This window comes from Dromiciops gliroides, chromosome 5, assembly GCF_019393635.1.
Source record: "Dromiciops gliroides isolate mDroGli1 chromosome 5, mDroGli1.pri, whole genome shotgun sequence".
NCBI classification, from domain to species: domain Eukaryota; kingdom Metazoa; phylum Chordata; class Mammalia; order Microbiotheria; family Microbiotheriidae; genus Dromiciops; species Dromiciops gliroides.
Genome location: NC_057865.1, coordinates 39,276,470 through 39,295,221, shown reverse-complemented (window position 1 = coordinate 39,295,221; position 18,752 = coordinate 39,276,470). Strand labels below are relative to the sequence as shown.

At 41.0% G+C, this 18,752-nt stretch overlaps 1 protein-coding gene across 5 annotated transcripts in view; it reads right to left on the bottom strand.

The window, feature by feature from the left end:
* The window catches only part of NEK11 (NIMA related kinase 11), a 277,182-nt gene that overhangs the window by 123,540 nt on the left and 134,890 nt on the right, over positions 1-18,752 (bottom strand). For all 5 annotated transcript variants that reach the window (XM_043968528.1, XM_043968529.1, XM_043968526.1 and 2 more), the window contains 2 exons: positions 18,634-18,727; positions 10,674-10,851 (listed from right to left, as the gene is read on the bottom strand). In XM_043968528.1, the coding sequence (XP_043824463.1) occupies positions 10,674-10,851; positions 18,634-18,727 (272 nt within the window). The remainder of the gene's footprint in view (positions 1-10,673; positions 10,852-18,633; positions 18,728-18,752) is intronic.

Below are 18,752 nucleotides of genomic sequence, written 5' to 3'. Positions count from 1 at the left end.
TGAATCTATAAGACTGTATGTAGTATGCTAAATTAGGCACTGGGTACTTCTGCACACCAGTAGCATTAGATTTCCTTGTGGGTATAAATATACTCCGGTCTGAGATGTCCCTTTGGAGCTAGTTCATTGGCTAAATCTTCAAATTCTTTCCTAAACATAGCTGTACGTTTTAATATTTGATGTCAATGATTCAGTCAATAACTATTTATGAAGTGCTTCTATGCACCCATGCACGTGCTAAGCACTGGAAATACAAAAAAAGCAAAAGACAGCCCCCACCCCTCAAGAAGCTCACAGTTAATGGGGAGAGATGACCACATAAAATAACAATGTAAAAACAAGCTATCTATATAAGACAAATAGGGAAATATCTGTCTTCATTTTTGAGGATTCTTTTTTACTTTTTTTTTTTTTTTTTTTGGTGAGGCAATTGGGGTTAAGTGACTTGCCCAGGGTCACACAGCCAGTAAGTGTTTAAGTGTCTGAGGCCAGATTTGAACTCAGGTACTCCTGACTCCAAGGCCGGTGCTCTATCCACAGCGCCATCTAGCTGCCCCATTTTTTGAGGATTCTTAATGCCCTTTTGAGCCCTGTGTCACTGCTCCGAGCTGTTTCCTGAAGGATAAACTACCCTAGAAGATGAGCTGGGTGAGGTGGAACATGATGCAATCATGAACAAGTCACCAAATCTTTCTTTCTTTTTTTTTTTTTTTTAAATTTGTGAGGCAATTGGGGTTAAGTGACTTGCCTAGGGTCACACAGCCAGTAAGTGTTAACTGTCTGAGACTGGATTTGAACTCAGGTACTCCTGACTCCAGGGCCGGGTGCTCTATCCACTGTACTACTAGCCGCCAAACCTTTCTAAGCCTCAATTTTCTCATCTGCAAAAAGGCAATAATAATACCTGCAGCTCATGATATTTTACTATGGTGATCATTCTGCTCCAAACTCTTTAATGGTGGCTTATTACCAACTAAATAAAGCTTGACCTTCTTTGCCAGGCTTTCAAAGCTCTCCACATCTGATGCCATCCTACTTCTCAATCATCTCTATTAGGTAATGAACTTTCCCATCAGGCCTCATCTCTGAAAGTCTCTTAAGCACTTCCATGTTGCTGTTGTTTGTCCTTCATTCTTTTTTTTTCTTTTTTGTGGGGCAATGGGGGTTAAGTGATTTGCCCAGGGTCACACAGCTAGTAAGTGTCAAGTGTCTGAGGCCAGATTTGTACTCAGGTCCTCCTGAATGCAGAGCTGGTGCTTTATCCACTGCACCACCTAGGTACCAAATGTCCTTCATTCTTGAAAAAGAACAATAAACATGCTATTTTGTAGGAATATTGATCTGGGCATGTCTTATTCCTCTTTGAAATTCTTTAGGTTTCATTGCTTTACGTCCCTAAACTCTGTATCTCACCCAGAGCCTAGCACATTTAGCAAACATTTGGTGAATTCAATGCAGAAAGAAAAATGTAAGACATATCCAGGAGAAGTTAATTTGGTTAGAATTCAAAAGTGTAGTTCACTGTGATTTAAACTCATCCATATCCAGCTTAATTTGTGCATAATCAGAAAAATGGTAGTGTAATATTAATCAGCTATAGAACCATTTCCCCCATTTCTTAGGATCTTCACTAAAAATTAGATAATAGTAAAAAGGGCATGAAAAAATCAGTCAATTTTTCTGTCTCCTAAGAGCTCTAGTAAATGGCTTGGCTAAAAAAGGGGTTAGGAGGGAGAGTCAAAATGGTGGAGGTCTGGCAGTAATTCAGCTGGACTCTCCCAACATTCCTCTCCAAATAACTTTAAAATAGCAATTTATCAGATTCTGAGCAGCAAAGCCAACAAAAGGTCAGGGGTGAGACATTTTTTTCCAGCTGAGCACAATTAGGAGGTCAGCAGGAGAAAGTCTAAGACAGCAGAGTGGTGGTCTGTCCAAAGTACAGCACACACCACTGCAACACCAGCAGCAGGCCAAAGAGGCAGCTACAAAAGCAGCTTCTCAGTGCACAGAGAGTAAGGGTAGGACAACCGGTCAGAAAAAGATTACAGGAGGACCCTCCAAAGATCTCTCAAAGAGAGATAAATTAAATTTGCTGGTCTGGAACAAGGTTCTATTGCCCAGAATGCAGTTTCAAGTTACAGTTCTAGAATGAAGGAGAATGCTATGGTCACTCACAAGGAGCAAGGGGCCCTGGTGTCAGTTCCAAGGCAGAACAGCAGAACTAGCACTTGTGGCCACAGAAAAACTGGGGACCTGGTCACAGTTCCAGAGCAAGAGGAGAACCAGCAATTGCAACAGCAGGGGAACAAGGTCCCTTCCTGGGTAAAGACCAGAGCTTAAGTTAGGAGAGCAGTGACCCACACCTCTTCTTGGATCATACAAATTGGAAGCACTGAAAAATTATATCCCCCCAGGACCAGCTTTGAAAATAGTAGCATGAAAAACACTTTAAGTTAAGGACAGTGCCCCTCTCCCACCCTAGAGGAGAGCCCAACTTTGAACAAACGTTAAAAGTAAAAAAAAAAAATCAACTGGAAAAATGAGCAACAAACAAAAAAGAACCTGACCATAAAAAGTTACAATGGGACAGAGAAGAGAAATACACAAATCCAGAAGAGATCTCAATGTCAAAACAGCTACAAGCAAAGCCTCAATGCAAAAAAAAAAAAAAAAGTGAACTGGACACAAGCCAACAAGAAGTCCTAGAAGAGCTCAGAAGGAATTTTTTAAATTAAATAAGAGAGGCAGAGTAAAAATTGGAAAAAAGAAATGACGGATTGCAAGAAAATTATGAAGAGTAAAAGGCACAAAAAATACTGAATAACACCTTAAAAAAGAATTAGCCAAATGGTAAAAAGAGATACAAAACTCACTGAAGTAAAGAACTCCTAAAAAAATTGGAAAAATGGGAAAGAATTACAAAAGCTCACTGAAGAAAATAATTATTTTTTTAAAAAGAAAGAAAAGAATTCCTTAAAGATTAGATATGAACAAGTGGAGGCAAATGATTCCATGAAACATCAAGAAAACAACAAGATAACAGTCAAAAGAATGAAAAAATAGAAGAAAATGTTAAATATCTCATTGGGGGGGAATGACCTGAAAATAGATCAAAGAGAGATAATATAAAGGAAAAAAAGAAAGAAGAAAAACAAATTACCAATATCAAACATGAAAAGGGTAACTACATCACCAATAAAGATGAAATTTATACAATTATTAGGACCTATTTTGCCCAATTATATTGCTAATAAATCTGACAATCTAAGGTAAATCAATGAGTATTTACATAGATATAACTATAGACCAACTCCCCTAATTGATACAAAAATTTTTTAAATAAAATATTAGCAAGGAGAATATAGCAATATATTACAAAAATTATACATTATGACTAGGTGTGATTTATACCAGAAATGCAGGGCTGGTTCAATATTAAGGAAAACTATCAGAACAACTTACCATATCAATAAGAAAAACAAATAAAAACTGATTATCTCAATAGATACAGAAAAGGCTTTTGACAAAATACAACACTCATTCCTAGTTAAAAAACACACTAGAAAGCATAGGAATAAATGAAGCTTTTCCTTAAAAATAAGTAGTATCTATCTAAAACCATGAGCAAACACCATCTGTAATGAGGACAAACTAGAAGACTTCCCAATAAGATCAGGAGTGAAGTAAGGATGCCAATTATCAACACTATTATTTAATATTGTACTAGAAATGTTAACAACAGCAATAAGACAAGGAAAAAGAAGTTGAAAGAATAAAAACGGATAATAATGAAACAAAATTTCTCACTTTGCAAATAATACAATGGTATACTTAGAAAATCCAAGAGAAACAACCCAAAAAAAACTAGTTGAAACAATGAACAAATTTGGAAAAGTTGCAGGATATAAAATCATTAGTCATAAATCATCAGCATTTTTACATATTACCAAAAATTCTAGCAGGAAGAGGTAAAAAGAGAAATTCCATTTAAGATAATTGCAGACAATATAAACTACTTAATAGTCTGTTTGCCAAGACAAACCCAGGAACTACATGAACACAATTACAAAACACTTTTCACAGAAAGTCAGAATCTAAACAAATAGAAAAATATCAACTGCTCATGGACAGGCTGAGAAAATATAATAAAAATGGCAATTCTTCCTAAATTAATTTACATATTCAGTGCCATACCAGTGAAATTACCAAAAATTATTTTATAGAGCTAGAAAGAATAACAACACTTATCTGGAAAAACAAAAGGTCAAGAATATCAAGGGAATCAATGAAAAAATGTGAAGAAGGTGACCTAGCAATACCAGATTTCAAACTGTATTACAAAGTGGTAATCAACAAAAAAAATTCTGGTAATGGCTAAGGAACAGAGTGATGGATCAATGGAATAAAGATGGTAGTAAACTGACCCATAGTGATCTAATGTTTTATAAATTCAAACGATCCAAGCTTTTGGGGGCAAAAACTTACTATTTGACAAAAATTGCTGGGAAGATTGGAAAGCAGTTTGGCAAAAAACTAGGTATAGACCAATATATCACATCATATCCCAAGATAAAGTCCAAAATAGGTACATGATTTAGACATAAAGGATAATATCATAAACAAATTAGGAGAGCATGTAAAATTTTAACTCTTAAATATATGGATAAGAGAAGACTCATGGGGTATAAATCAATAATTTTCTGTGTGACCCTGGGAAAGTCACTTGACCTCAATTGCCTCACCAAAAAAAAAAAAAAATCAATACTTTGATTAAATTTAAAAGTTTTCAGACAAACAAAATCAATGCATCCAAGATCAGAGGAAAAGCAGAAAATGGGGGTGGGGGAGATTTTTATAGCATGTTTTCTGATAAAGGCCTAATTTCTCAAATATATAGAGAACTGTGTCAATTTTGTAAGAATACGAATCATTGGGGCAGCTAGGTGGCGCAGTGGATAGAGCACCGACCCTGGAGTTAGGAGGACCTGAGTTCAATCCCGGCCTCAAACACTTAACACTTACTAGCTGTGTGACCCTAGGTAAGTCACTTAACCCCAATTGCCTCACCAAAAAAAAAAAAGAATATGAATCATTCCCCAATTGGCAAGTGGTCAGAAAATATAAACAGGCAGTTTTCAGAAGAAGAAATCAAAACTATTTATAGTCATATAAAAAATACTCCAAATCATATTGATTAGACAAATGCAAATTAAAACAACTCTGAGATACCACCTCGCACCTATCAGACTGGTCAATATGACAGAAAAGGAAAATGACAAATGTTGGAGAGGATATGGAAAAATTGGGACACTAATGTACTGTTGGGTAGAGTTGTGATCTGATCCAACAATTTTGAAGAACAATTTAGAACTATGCCCAAAGGGCTATAAAGCTGTGCATACTCCTTGACCCAGCAAAAACAATACTAGGTCAGAGATCAGAGAAAAAGGAAAAAGACCTATATGTGCAAAAACATTTATGGCAGCTCTTTTTGTGGTGGCAAAAAAATTGGAAATTATGGGGAATGCCCATCAATTGGAGAATGACTGAACAAACTGTGGCATATGATTGTTATGGAATGCAACTGTGCTACAAGACATGATGAGCAGGATGGTTTCAGAAAAACCCAGGATGGGGGCAGCTGGGTGGCACAGTGGATAAAGCACCAGCCTGAATTCAGGAGGACCTGAGTTCAAATCTAGCCTCAGACATTTGACAGTTACTAGCTGTGTGACCTTGGGCAAATCACTTAATCCTCATTGCCTCACCAAAAAAACAAGTAAACAGAAAAACCCAGAAAGTCTTACATGAACTGATGTAAAGTGAAGTAAGCAGAACCAGGAGAACATTGTACACAACTACAGTGATATCGTAAGATGATCAACTGTGAATGACTAGCTATTCTGATCAATACCAATGATCAAAGAAAATTCCAAAGGACTTATGATGAAAAATGTTATCTACCTCCAGAGAAAGAACTAATGGAGCCTGACTGAAGATTCAAAAATAGTTTTCTTTATTTTTCTTGCATTTTGTTTTGCAAAATGATTAATATGGAAATAGTTGAGATGATTTCACATGTATAACTGACATCACATTTCTTGCCTTCAGAGGGGGTATGAGGGAGAGAATTTAGAAATAATTTTTTTTTCAAAACAAATGCTAAAAATAAATAAATAATAAATGTTAAAGGAAAATAAATTTTGAAAAATAAGAGTTGGAGGGGGGGGCAGGTAGGTGTCGCAGTGGATAAGCACCGGCCATGGATCAGGAGGACCTGAGTTCAAATCTAGCCTAGACACTCAACACTTACTAGCTGTGTGACCCCTGGGCAAAGTCACCTAACTCCCATTGTGCCCACCAAAAAAAGAAGAGAGAGGATTTGGGGATTACCTATGGATTTAATTTATCCATGATATCCTTCCTCCCTTTAGAGCATTTAATTGAAAATTGTAAAGGTATGTTGATAACTTTATTTCAACAATCCTATATATCTTATTTTTTGAACCTAAAAACATTATTCTGAAAACAGGACTCCTAGACTTCACCAGTATGCCAAAGGAGTCCATGACAAAAAAAAAGCTAAGAACCTCTGGACTTGTCTCTAAGTGCTCTGAGTTTCTGTACTTTGAAGACAACCTTAGACATGCCCCATTCATACATTCTGTGTTCCAGCTGAACCTGACTACCTGTCAGTCTCTGAATACAACATTCTATTTCCTGCCTCTGTAAAGGCCGCCCTCCCCGATCCCTGGAACACACTCCCTCCTGACCTCTGCCAAGTCTTAGAATCCATGGCTCCCTCAGAGGCTCAGGGAAGGCACCAGTTTCCAAGGTAAACCTGTATAGTTGCTGGTAATCCCTCTCCCCTCTTCAAATTATATTTACTTATTGGTGTAAATGGTGTAGAGTGGAAAAGCCACTAGACTTGGGACGTCAGAGGACCAGGGACTAGATTCTGCCTTTTTCTGCTTACCACATGTGAAACCTGGGGGGCTAAATCATTTCACCTCTAGGATCCCCAGTTTTCTTACTGGCAAAACTGAAAAGGTTGGATTGTTCCTTCAGGCTCTAAATAAATGATCCTCGGAGTATCCAATACCCTAGAACATAAGTTTACTTGAGGGAAAGGAACCGTTTTTGTCATGTTTTTATACAGCCCTCCTCTCCCCTTCCCTCTCCAATAAACTATGACAGGACCTTGTAGTACATAAGCACTTAGTGAATGCTTATTGAACTGAACGAATTGAGTATTGCTGTGGAGGAGGGAAATAAAAATGTCTAAGCCATCATCTCTCAAGAATGAATTTTCTTCCCCAAAGAAGCCTTGGAAACACTACTTTCTGCTTTTACCCAGCCTGGAACCAAGATTAACAACATTATTTGGCAATCTTCATTCCCTACCAGCTTGTCTCAACTGCCTGTCTCCTCCTGATTTCACTCCATAAACTCATGACTGGGAACTGGACTCACTGATTAGTATTAGGTCCTTCCCTCCCTAAAAAGAATTGAGGTACATCACTTCAAGTCAAAACTGCCATTTGCTTCCCATTTCAAGCAAAACTCTTTTGTTGATGCTTTATTGGGAAAGGTCATATCAGTTTCAGACAGCTCCCCAAAGTCAAGAGGCTCCATGGCCCACCAGAAGTAGAACACGTGTTAACCCTCTGAGTGCTTGGCAACAGTTCCCATTGAGCAAGGGGCGGTCAGCAGGGAATGTGCCCTGAAGAGTCATTGAAATGACTAGCACAGGGCAGCTAGATGGCGCAGTGGATAGAGCACCGGCCCTGGAGTCAGGAGTACCTGAGTTCAAATCCGGCCTCAGACACTTAACACTTACTAGCTGTGTGACCCTGGGCAAGTCACTTAACCCCCAATTGCCTCACTAAAAAAAAAAAAAAAGAAATGACTAGCACAAAGGGACAGCCATCAAGGTCAACTAGCTGAGAGTCACAGGCCACTTCCTGAATAATGGCAGCCATGATTTGAGTCTGCTTTAACCCCCTAAGTTCCAGATTTCTCAGCAGCTCTCCCATTCCCAACATGGAGGGAATAAATCTCCATAATGCAACCATTCGCTACAGGACTAGAGTGAAATGGTGATACACTGATTTCAGGGGTCTGTTTAAATTAATGCACCAATTGCCAGCAGCAATCTATAAAGGGATTTAAATATTTATGATTTCTTTAAAGTTCTAAAGACTCTGTCTTACTTGATTATAACAGCTACTTTGATCTCTAATGGGATGCAATGAAACAACTGTTGCCTACTGTGTCCCAAATTTAAATGCACGAGCCTCATCCTATGATTTTCCCCTGTAATTGACTCACAAGCCTGAAGGGGAAACCCCAAAGAAGGAGTAAGTAAAGTGAGGATGAAAAGGATTTCCCAAACCAGAAAGGGTTTAGGGTATTATCAAGGCAAAAAAGTCCTTTTACATACATATAGACAGGTCAAAGGAAAACACTCTTGGGCAGAGGAACAGGCTGAAGAGTAACCTTCCCAAAAGGCAAGGGATACAAGGAGGGCCATTGGCTGCTATAGATTTCCCTAGCTTGCAGAAGCCTCATTTCATGCTTGAGATACACAATCATTCACAAGCTTGTAACTATTCATCATTCTAATTAACTATCAAACCAAACTTGGGTTTTCTTCCCCAGACTTTGGTAATGGATGAGCTGAATGCTCATAATTAAATTAGGATACTTACAGACATGGCACTTGTACACCAACTTTATAATTCTTAAAAGGAAAAATTATTTCCTATTCCATTTTCAACAGCTTCTATTCTCATCCTGATCAATTTCATGGATTCCTTAATGCCATTATACTTCTAATTTCTCTCGGTTTCATTCAGTTAAATATGTTGTTGTGGGGGTTTTTTGCTTAAGAAAAGTCAATGGAAACAGAAAGTTGACAGATTCCCCTTGCGTTAATAACCTATTCCCTCCAACAATTTATTTCTCTCCAAACTCCAGTAATTACTATATTGGAATATGGAGACAAAAGCCAACAGGGCAAACAGCCTGTCATTTGCAATGATACGTAAAAAGCCCTTGAAATATGGTCACAAGTTAGGAACCACGTGACCACAGGAACACATCTAGTTCAGTGCCTTGATTCCAGAATATACTGCATTCTAACTCAATTGAGACGGCTTATTCAGTGTCTACCATGTGTCAGGCACAATACTAGGTACCAGGAATAGAAGGAAAAACAATATCCATGCCCTCAGGAACATGTGTTCAACTGGAGTAAACCTGCACAGAAAAGTAAATACAATGTGTATATATGTATGTGTATATATATGTATGTGCGTTTATGTGTGTATACATGTGCATATGTACAAGTATATATGCATGTGTGTATATGTGTACATATGTATGTGTGTGCATATATGTGGGAGTGGGTATATATGTGTGTGTGTGTCTGTTATTTGTGTGTGTGTATATTATATTATGCATGTGTGTATGTACGTGTATGTGCGTATATCCATGTCCAGAAACAAGACTTGAACCCGGCTGTGAGGTTGGCTCACTATCCACTAGCAGTGGGAGGAGGGTAGTGGCTTATCTGTGATAAAAAGACCAAAGATATCAATCAGACTTGTTCCCTTTTTTTCCTATTACCTTTCTTTTTATTTATTTTTAGTTAGAAATTTAACTTAGAGAAACTTCTTGGTCTCTCTAAAAAGCATAGATGTTATAGAAAACCGTTCTCAAAGAGGATAAAATAAAGATGCGGATGCGTGTCATGCTTCCAGGTTCTGAGCCGCTCCCCCAGCATTAGAATTCTATTACATGGCACATCCCACCAGGACCAGCATTTCCCAAATGCTATCCACCATGATGGAGATGCCTCAATCTGTGGTGATTGGCTGAGCAAAGTGTGGTATATGAATGGAATAAAATACTGTTGTGCTATAAGAAATGAAGAAAGGGATCATTTCTTAGAAGCTTGGGGAGACTCATATGAACTGATACAGAGTAAAGTGAACAGAACCAGGAGAATAACTTAGACAATAACAATGACTCCATAAAAATGAATAATTCTGAAAGAGTTAAGTGCTCCAATCAACACAGTGATCAATCATAATCCCAGAGGGTCTCCTGACTGAGAGAGAGGCAATGGATTAAATACACAGAATAAGAATGAGAACCACAGTTTGGGACAGGGCCAAAGCGAGAATTTGTTTTGCAAGACTGTGCAATGCATTACAAGGATTGTTTTTCCTTTTTCTTTTTTCCAAGGGAGTATAGGTCAAGAAGGTGGAATGGAGAAAAGATGAATCATGCTCATTAAAAATAAATACAAATAAAAATGTTTTTTAAAAAAGGAAATAAGTCCAACTGAGATCTGTGCTGTTCTTTTTATCAGAGATAAGCCAACCCCCTCCCCCTACTGAGAATAAACTGAATTCCCACATTCATCAGAGTTTCTCTGAGAAGATGTTCAGGAAACCACTGTACCCCACAAAGCGTTCATGGTTTTCGATTGGTGAGAAACAGCATGGATTGACAACTAGGGTTCTGGTCTCAGAGTCAGACACTAACGAGCTGCATGAGCCTTGGCTTCCTTGCCTGTAAAATGAGAGTTGGATGTGATGATCTCAAAGGTCACCTCCAGCTCTAAAAATATATCTTATACTGCAAATAAAATGCTGAGTCCTTACCATGATCCTCTAGCTCATATGTAGACAGTCTTTCTGAAGGCGCCTCCTGCCTTGGCTCCTGTCCTGCAGAGCCCTGGGAGATGACTGGCTGAGAAGGAGTCAGGGGCAGCTCCACTGGTGTCTTCTCTTCCCTGGGCTCAGATTCAATCAAATGTCCAGAAGCCTGTTCATCGGATTCCTTGGGGAAACATGATGGTATTTAATTAGCAACTAATTAAAAGATAACATCAAGGGGCAGCTAGGTGGCGCAGTGGAGAGAGCACCAGCCCTGGAGTCAGGAGTACCTGAGTTCAAATCTGGCCTCAGACACTTAACACTTACTAGCTGTGTGACCCTGGGCAAGTCACTTAACCCCAATTGCCTCACTAAAAAAAAAAAAAATTAAAAAAAAATAATATCAAGATTACAAAGCCAATCCTTTTATTTTTCTAGTCTTGAAAAGTGCTTAGAAAGAAAAAGACAGCCCTGCCCCCATATTCCTTCCCACTGATAAAGCTATTAAAAATATGAAATATTAAATTCCCAAGAGGCAAGATGAGGGTCAAGGAAAGAGAACTGGAATTTGAGTAGGAAGGGCTGAGGGGTCTAATGTAATAGCAGCTCTCTCCGTAATTAGCTATGACCTTCTGCCAGACTCTCATCCTCTTTGGGCCTCAGTATTCTTATGTTCAAAAGAGGTCATTGGACAAGATAAGCTCAAAAATGTATTCCACCTCTAAACATTCTAGGCCCCTGATATATTTCCCAAGGTAAGAGCAAATGTAATCCTAGAGCTAATGGGAAAATAGAACATGGGGAGAACCCAGATGGTCTAAACCTCTAGAAAGAAGCCTGAGCTTCAAGGTATCAATTAGCATTTCAAACAATCAAGACTGTTCTTTCAATGAGCCCTGGGGCTGGTGCTGAATTGACCTATTTTATTTTGACAAATAGTTAAAATATACACATGCACACACACACACACACACACACACACACAAATAAAAGCTCTCATGGGGAGATACTCCAAGAGTTTCTCCTTACTAAAAGCAGAAGGGAAAGTTCAAACTAATCTTCTTAAATTAATAAATAAAATGCACCAGCATCCTGGCCGGGGTTGGCATTTGGGAGACGGCTGTCACGCGGCTTTTTAAAAGGTGTCCGTGCTGTGTGCCGTGATTGTTTTGAGATGCAAGGGAGACCAGCAGGTCCCAAATTTCAAAGGTTCAAAGCTGCTCCAAGAACAGTTTTAAGAACAAAGAGAGATGCTGTGAAGCCCGTGAAACGGGGGCTTTTACAGTTCAGAAAGCGCTTCTCTTCCCTGGAAAACACTGCCTGACAGTCTTTGGTCTCAAGAACCACTGAGGGGGTTACCACAGACTCTTCCTTGGAGCAAGGAGGGAAGCGCCACCAGCCTCACTCCATTTGCTCCCCCTTTGCAAGAAGAAAGAGGGACTTGATTGAATCTTTCAATCTCAAACACTTCATCACATACCTAAGTAGCCCTGAGATGTGCAATATCGACCTATCAACCTTGATATGTTCCATGCCTCACATGGAGACAAGATAATGGTCCATGCATCTATTTATGGAGAGAAGCTGGATTGTTGGTCTCTGTCTTGAACAGACCTAGTTAGCTCCACGGTCGTCTCTCCCATTAGCAGGTGAGCTCCCAGAAGGCAGAGACCATGTGCTTGCCTATCTTGACATCCCTGGTACTCATCACAGTGTCTGGCACTTTTATTAAATGCTTACTGACTTGCTTCTCTGTCTACACGTAGGAGAGTCTGCTCTTCGACGTGATGAGATTGATGAGGGTGCAGAGTCTTTGGGCATTTTGCCCTGTCTTGGTTGGCTCAAGCCACGGTGATGGAAACAAAGGGGTGGCTCTGACCCACCATGAGTTTGAGCCAACCAAGACAGGGCAAATGCCCATTTATCTCCCATCCCCTCAAAGGAGTGGTCAGGGGACCTGTTCCAGAAGTGAGAGCAGGCCCAAAGACTCTGCACCCTTGTTAATCTCCTCGAGTTGAAGCAGAAAGATCGGCAAATACATGGTCTCTGCCTAACTAGGGGCTCACCTTCTAATGGGAGAGACAGACATGGACTTTTCCCTCTAAGTACGTCCATGGACCATGATCCTGGCTCTGTGTGAGGCATGTAACATATCAGGGTTCATGTGTAGATATTGCAAAGGGGGAGCAAAGGGAGTGAGGCTGGTGGCAGTTCCCTTCACGCTCCAAGAAGAGTCCGTAGTGACCCCCTCAGCGCTTTGTGAGGCCAAAGACTTGCAGGCGGCATTTTCCAGGGATGCTATAATGTTTTGTTTTGTTTTTGTTCAGGGGCCGGCTGGACTAGGTGATAGTGTAGAAGAGTGCATAAAAGAGCCAGCTTGGAGTCAAGACGTCTGCATTCGAGTCTCTCCTCTGACATACACCGGCTGTGGAACGTCTCTGGGCTCTGGGTAACCCTCCAAAGCTCTAAGCCAGAGAAAAAGGTTCAGCCTATCATGTGTACTTCCTCACCTGGGAGTTCCCTATACAGTGAAATCAGTGGAGTGCTTAGCCTGTCCCTTTCCCTGCTGGTTAGACTAGAGGGCCCTGAGGGGATAGTAATAACAACAACAATACCGGCTAGCATTTATAGAGTGCTTTAAGGTTCACAAAGTGCTTTACAGATACAGGGTCTCCACAAAGCTTTCAACTGCACTAAGACTTTTCGGACACCTTACAACAAGCCTGTGAGGTAGGTGCTATGATATGTCCCATTTTACAAATGTGGAAACTGAGGCTGAGAGAGGTGCCTAGGGTCACCCAGCTAGTACGTCTCCCCGACTCTAAGAAAGGCATTTATTCTCTTCCGACTCTGAGAATCCCTGACTCTTCCTTTGGTTGCATTGTTGTCGGTGGTGGTTATTTGCCCCTATTTCTTCTCATAGGATCATAGATCTACAGCTAGACTGGACCCCGGCGGTCATCAAGTCCACCCCCTTCATTTTACAAATGAGGAAACTAGTCATTCGCCCAAGTTCCCACATGTAATAAATCTCTGCCTTCTTTGCTACAAGGGACAGGTCCCTGGGTAGAAGAGGGAAGGGGAGGTGATGTGAAAACAAAAGATGTCCATCAAAATGTAAAATTTAAAAGGAGAAAAGAAGGATCCCTCCCAAAGGAGGTGAGAACAGAGCCAAGAGGAGCAGAGCCAGTAGCTGCTCTGAGCCTCGGCTGTGCTCCACGGGCCACCCCCTCCCTAATTATCTCAATGTCTGTGGCCCCTCCTAAAGAGAGCTTTCCTGACATGACCCTGTGCGGTTCGGTTTTCAAGATTTCAAAGCCTGGCCTCAGCCCAGTAGAGCCTGTCAGCCAAAGTCAAAGCATCAGCAGTGAGGCATCCGAAACATCCCCAGGAGATCCAGCTGCCTTCCCTGAGCCTGCCTCTGAGAACCCTAGCCAACAGCCATCCTTTGATGAAGCAGGCCCGAGGTCCCTCGCTTCTCCAGTTCTGTCTCCCTTAGGGCTGCAGATACTGCTGCTTTTGAAAAAAAATAACCTTTTTTTAAAAAACACTGTCTGGACAGAGCAGGGAGGGGGATCCGAAGAGAGGAAGCAGCCCAAAACGAACACTAAAGAAATGAAATGACATCCTCTCCTCCCCCTTCTTCTCCTCCTTCCTTATCTTACTTCTCCTTCATTCCCTCTCCTCTGATTGAACCATTTTTCCTCTTTATTGCACTGTTTCTTCTTACTTCTCTCTCAAATTGTGCCTTTTCAAGGGAGTTAAATACCCTTTGGTCTGAGTACAATGCTTCTGGCTTCCCATTTCCTCTCACCTTTGTTCTCTGAGTATCATCAAATGGACCCCAAGTCTTCTGTCTGTTTCACTTAACCTGATACCTCCTGGTCTCATCTCATTCCTTCCTTGTTTTTAATAGAAAGAATAATAAGGAAATGTCCTCCTTGGGTTAGCCCTCTTTTGCTTCTGTCCCCATTGATTTTATTTGTTGTTGGTTTTTTTCTAAACGGACCATAAGAAAGTCAGCCGCCTCTTGGTTTCTTTAGGGCCTCATCTTTCTGGGCTTCTTAACCCTTTTAGTGTGTTCCAGACTCTTCCAGCAGTCTAGTGAAACCTTTGGACTCCTCACAAAAATGTTTTAAAGGCATCAATAAAACACATAGAACTACAAAGGATAGCAGAAGCTGGCAAAAATCAAGATACAATTTTTTCACATCCAATTTCATATCCCCCTGAAGTCTCTCCATGGACTCCTTAGGGGGTCTGTGACGCCCCAGTTAAGAATCCATCATTTAGAGGCAGCAAGGTGGCGCAGTGGATAAAGCACTGGCCCTGGATTCAAGAGGACCTGAGTTCAAATCCTGCCTCAGACATTTGACACTTACTAGCTGTGTGACCCCAGCTGGGCAAGTCACTTAACCCCAATTGCCTCACACAGAAAAAGAATCCATCATTTACACATACCACTACTTCTTAGAGCCCCAGTTCCTGCATGTTATTGACCAGAACAGTCTATGTTTCTTTATGAGGGATGCTACAGTCATTCATATGGGTAGTTGGAATAGCAATCTGCCTACCCAGAATTCAGCTCCCTACAATGTGAACCCACCTGGAGGAGGCTGAGAACCAAGGGAAACATAAAACATCTCCAGTTTCACTGAGATCATTCATTAAAGCTTACAGGCTTGATTCACTCCCTCAGGGCCTCACTGAAAGCCCATTTGATCTTATTTTAGACAGAATTCTAGGGAATTTGGCTATCACTTTTAGGAACACATCATAGATTAAATGCAGCAAATTGGAAGTGAGGAAAGGGATTGCTTTAGGCAACCAAGAATAGAGATGGGCAAACTATAAAGAAATTGTCACAACTTCAACACACTCTGAAGTCCTCCCCATATTATATAACACAGAGCAAGGCTTGGTGTCCATGGTAATGAAGTATATGGTGGTAGATAAGTAGGTAGGTAAATAGACAGATAGATGATAGATATATAGGTAGAAAGATAGATAAAAAGATAAATATATATATAGACAACCAGATAGATAGATAGATAGATAGATAGATAGATAGATAGATAGATAGATAGATAGATAGATAGATAGATAGATAGATAGGACAGATGGATGGATGGATAGAAGGATGGATGGATGGATGGATGGATGGATGGATGGATGGATGGATGGATGGATGGATGGATGGATGGATGGATGGATGGATGGATGGATGGATGGATAGAAGGAAGGAAGGAAGGATGGATGGATGGATGGATGGATGGATGGATGGATGGATGGATGGATGGATGGATGGATGGACAGGTGATAGATGATAGATGACGGATGGATGACAGATGGGTGGGTGGGTGGGTGGGTAGATAGATATTTGATGGATAGATACACAGATATAAACCTAAATACACAGACAGATAGATCGGAAGAGCTAAAGACATATACACACATAAATGCATTTATATATATATATGTATATATATATGTAGACACACATATATGTATATACATATGTATGTATACATATACCACAGAAATCTCCTCTCCAAAATAATGATTATCCCAGAAAACAAAAAGAACACAGTAAAATTTCTCTCCTAAGAAGAAAAATAAGGGACTCAGAAAGTTAAAAAATGATCAGATACACCAGTGTTGAAGATTATAGTATTAAGTGCATTTTTAGAGGCCACAGAATTACTTCAAAAAGAAGGTATTAAGTAGCTTAATACAACCCTTAAAGTAAATATTTCTGTGTCTTTGCTTTTCAGTTTACAATCTCAGGAAATGTGTGTGTTTGTGTCTTTTGCCTGTCCTGGTCATTTAGGAATAAATTGCTCCTTTATAAATTGCTTGACCCCTTCACCCAGAGCTGGTGAAATGTACAGCTAAAGACCACTAGCATGACTGATAAAGATTCATGAGCACCTCTCCTCACTTGAAAGGAATCCCAACAATCCCTGTGCTTAGGATTCTCTGGCTTACTCATGATGGGAACTTGGGGTTTATGCTCCCTAGAAGGAGAATCCAGTTTCCTTTGTCTGCCTCAATAATAAGTCCTAAAGTCCCCTAATATCTTTAGATAATCCAGAACCCACTGGTCCCTCAATTAGAGATGGATGCTTGGGATTCAGCTAAGTGTTCATGTGTTTCCATGTCTCTGAACCCGGCTGAAGTGGGAATGAGGCAAAGAGAGTATATGTCTTGTACATGAACTCATAATTGGCTCCAGTGGGTGAGGAGAGGGCAGAGAGGGCAGAGAGCTCCACTCTCTGCCTCAGAATGAAAGACAAAGAGATAGATTTTAAAAGCAAAAAGAGACTGTCTGAGGCAAATCCTGACTTTTCAGACTACGAAGCCTCAAACCGCTCATCAGCCAAGGCAAGAGGAAAAAACCAGTGGTGACCTCCTTGAATGTCCCGTGATCTCCAGTTCTCAGAAGTATGGCGGGTAATGAGCAACCCTCTGCCCTCCCCCAAAATGCTGTCTCTGGCAAAATGCCAGTCCCAACCATGGTAAAGGATCCCTCCACCGCTCAGCAATGGGCTTATCCACAAGCAGAATCAGAACATGTGTGAGAGGAGGGGAATATAGCTCCCAAGGGAATGAGAAAGCATGGCCGACCAGGAGGATTTAAGCCTTAAGGACAGGCCCCCTCCCAGACGCACAGCCGGAATCTGAAGCATCCAAAGTGCCTCCAAGCAATGTGATTACATGCAAGTATTACTTTGACCCAGAGGCCGTTCTTATTGAACACATGACTCCTTGTTTTACAGATGAAGAAACTGAGTCTGAGAAATTAAACCTGGGACCGCATAGTTAGAAAATATCAGAGACAGGCCCACTCCAAGTGCAGCGCTCTCTCCAGACAGGGATGAAGCTACACCGGTGGGGTACCAGCTTTGGTGGGTCTGCCAAGCCAGAAAGGCTTCAAATAGAGACTCCAGGATGGGCCATAGGGTCAGATGTCCAAGGACCAGCCTAGCTAAGCTCAGAAGGGCCCATCACATGAGACTGCATCTGTAGAGCCCTTAGCACAATGCCCGGCACTTGGCAGGCACTAGGTCAGTCCCTTCCCTCTAGCCAACCAGATGGTCCCGGAGGGATGGGATTTTCCTCCACTGCCACTCTCACAAATCCTCTGCTAGGCAATAGGAGAACTTCACCTGGGCATCTGCAAAATCAGGCCAGTGCACGCCAGCATGGCCATAATGAAGGTCAATGATGACAAAGGTGACCGGACATCCTGGACCATGATTTGAATGACATTTGGGGAGGGGTAAGGCAGGTAATAGAGCACCAGGTATGGAGTCAGGAGGAGCTGAGTTCAAATCCAACATCAGATACTTACTAGCTGTGTAACTCTGAGCAAGTCACTTAACCTAAGCCTGCCTCAGTTTCCTCATATGTAAAATGGGAATAAATAATAGCACCTATCTCCCGTGGTTGTTGTGAGGATAAAATAAAATGAGATAACATTTGCAAATTATAAAAGCTCTGTATAAATACTATCGTCATTGGGAAGCGTATAGTATAGTACAGTCCAAAAAAACCCAAAACAACCATTCGCTGTGAATTCAGAGGATTTGGGTTCCAATCCTGCTTCTGGCACTTGCTAGATTTATGACTTTGGGTAGTTCACTTAACTTCCTCTGGCCTCAGTTTCCTCCTCTGTAACATTAGAGGGTTGGACTGAATGATCCCCTGCAGTTCAGCATCTATGGTCCTGTGGGGCTGGGTGGCAGGAGGGAAAGGTTTTTTGAATATGCAGTTCTGAGTTTCTGGAATATGAGGACATTTAGCTTTTATACATAGCAACTTGCCGAAGTGGGTGTGGGCCAGTAAAGCACTTAGCTATATCCTGATGCTACTCCCTAAAAAGCCACAACAGGGGGTGTCCAAGGGTGCCAATGTGAGCCAAGAACAGGCATGAGGAGTTGAGTCGAAATTCAAAAAGACTTACGCGGAGTACGTCTACGCTCGACCGCTGACAGTGCCGGGATCTCAATTCTTGCATTCGCTTGGTATTCTCCTCATATTTCTCTTCTGCTAACTTTCTGCAAAGCAAGAGTGTGTACAGAG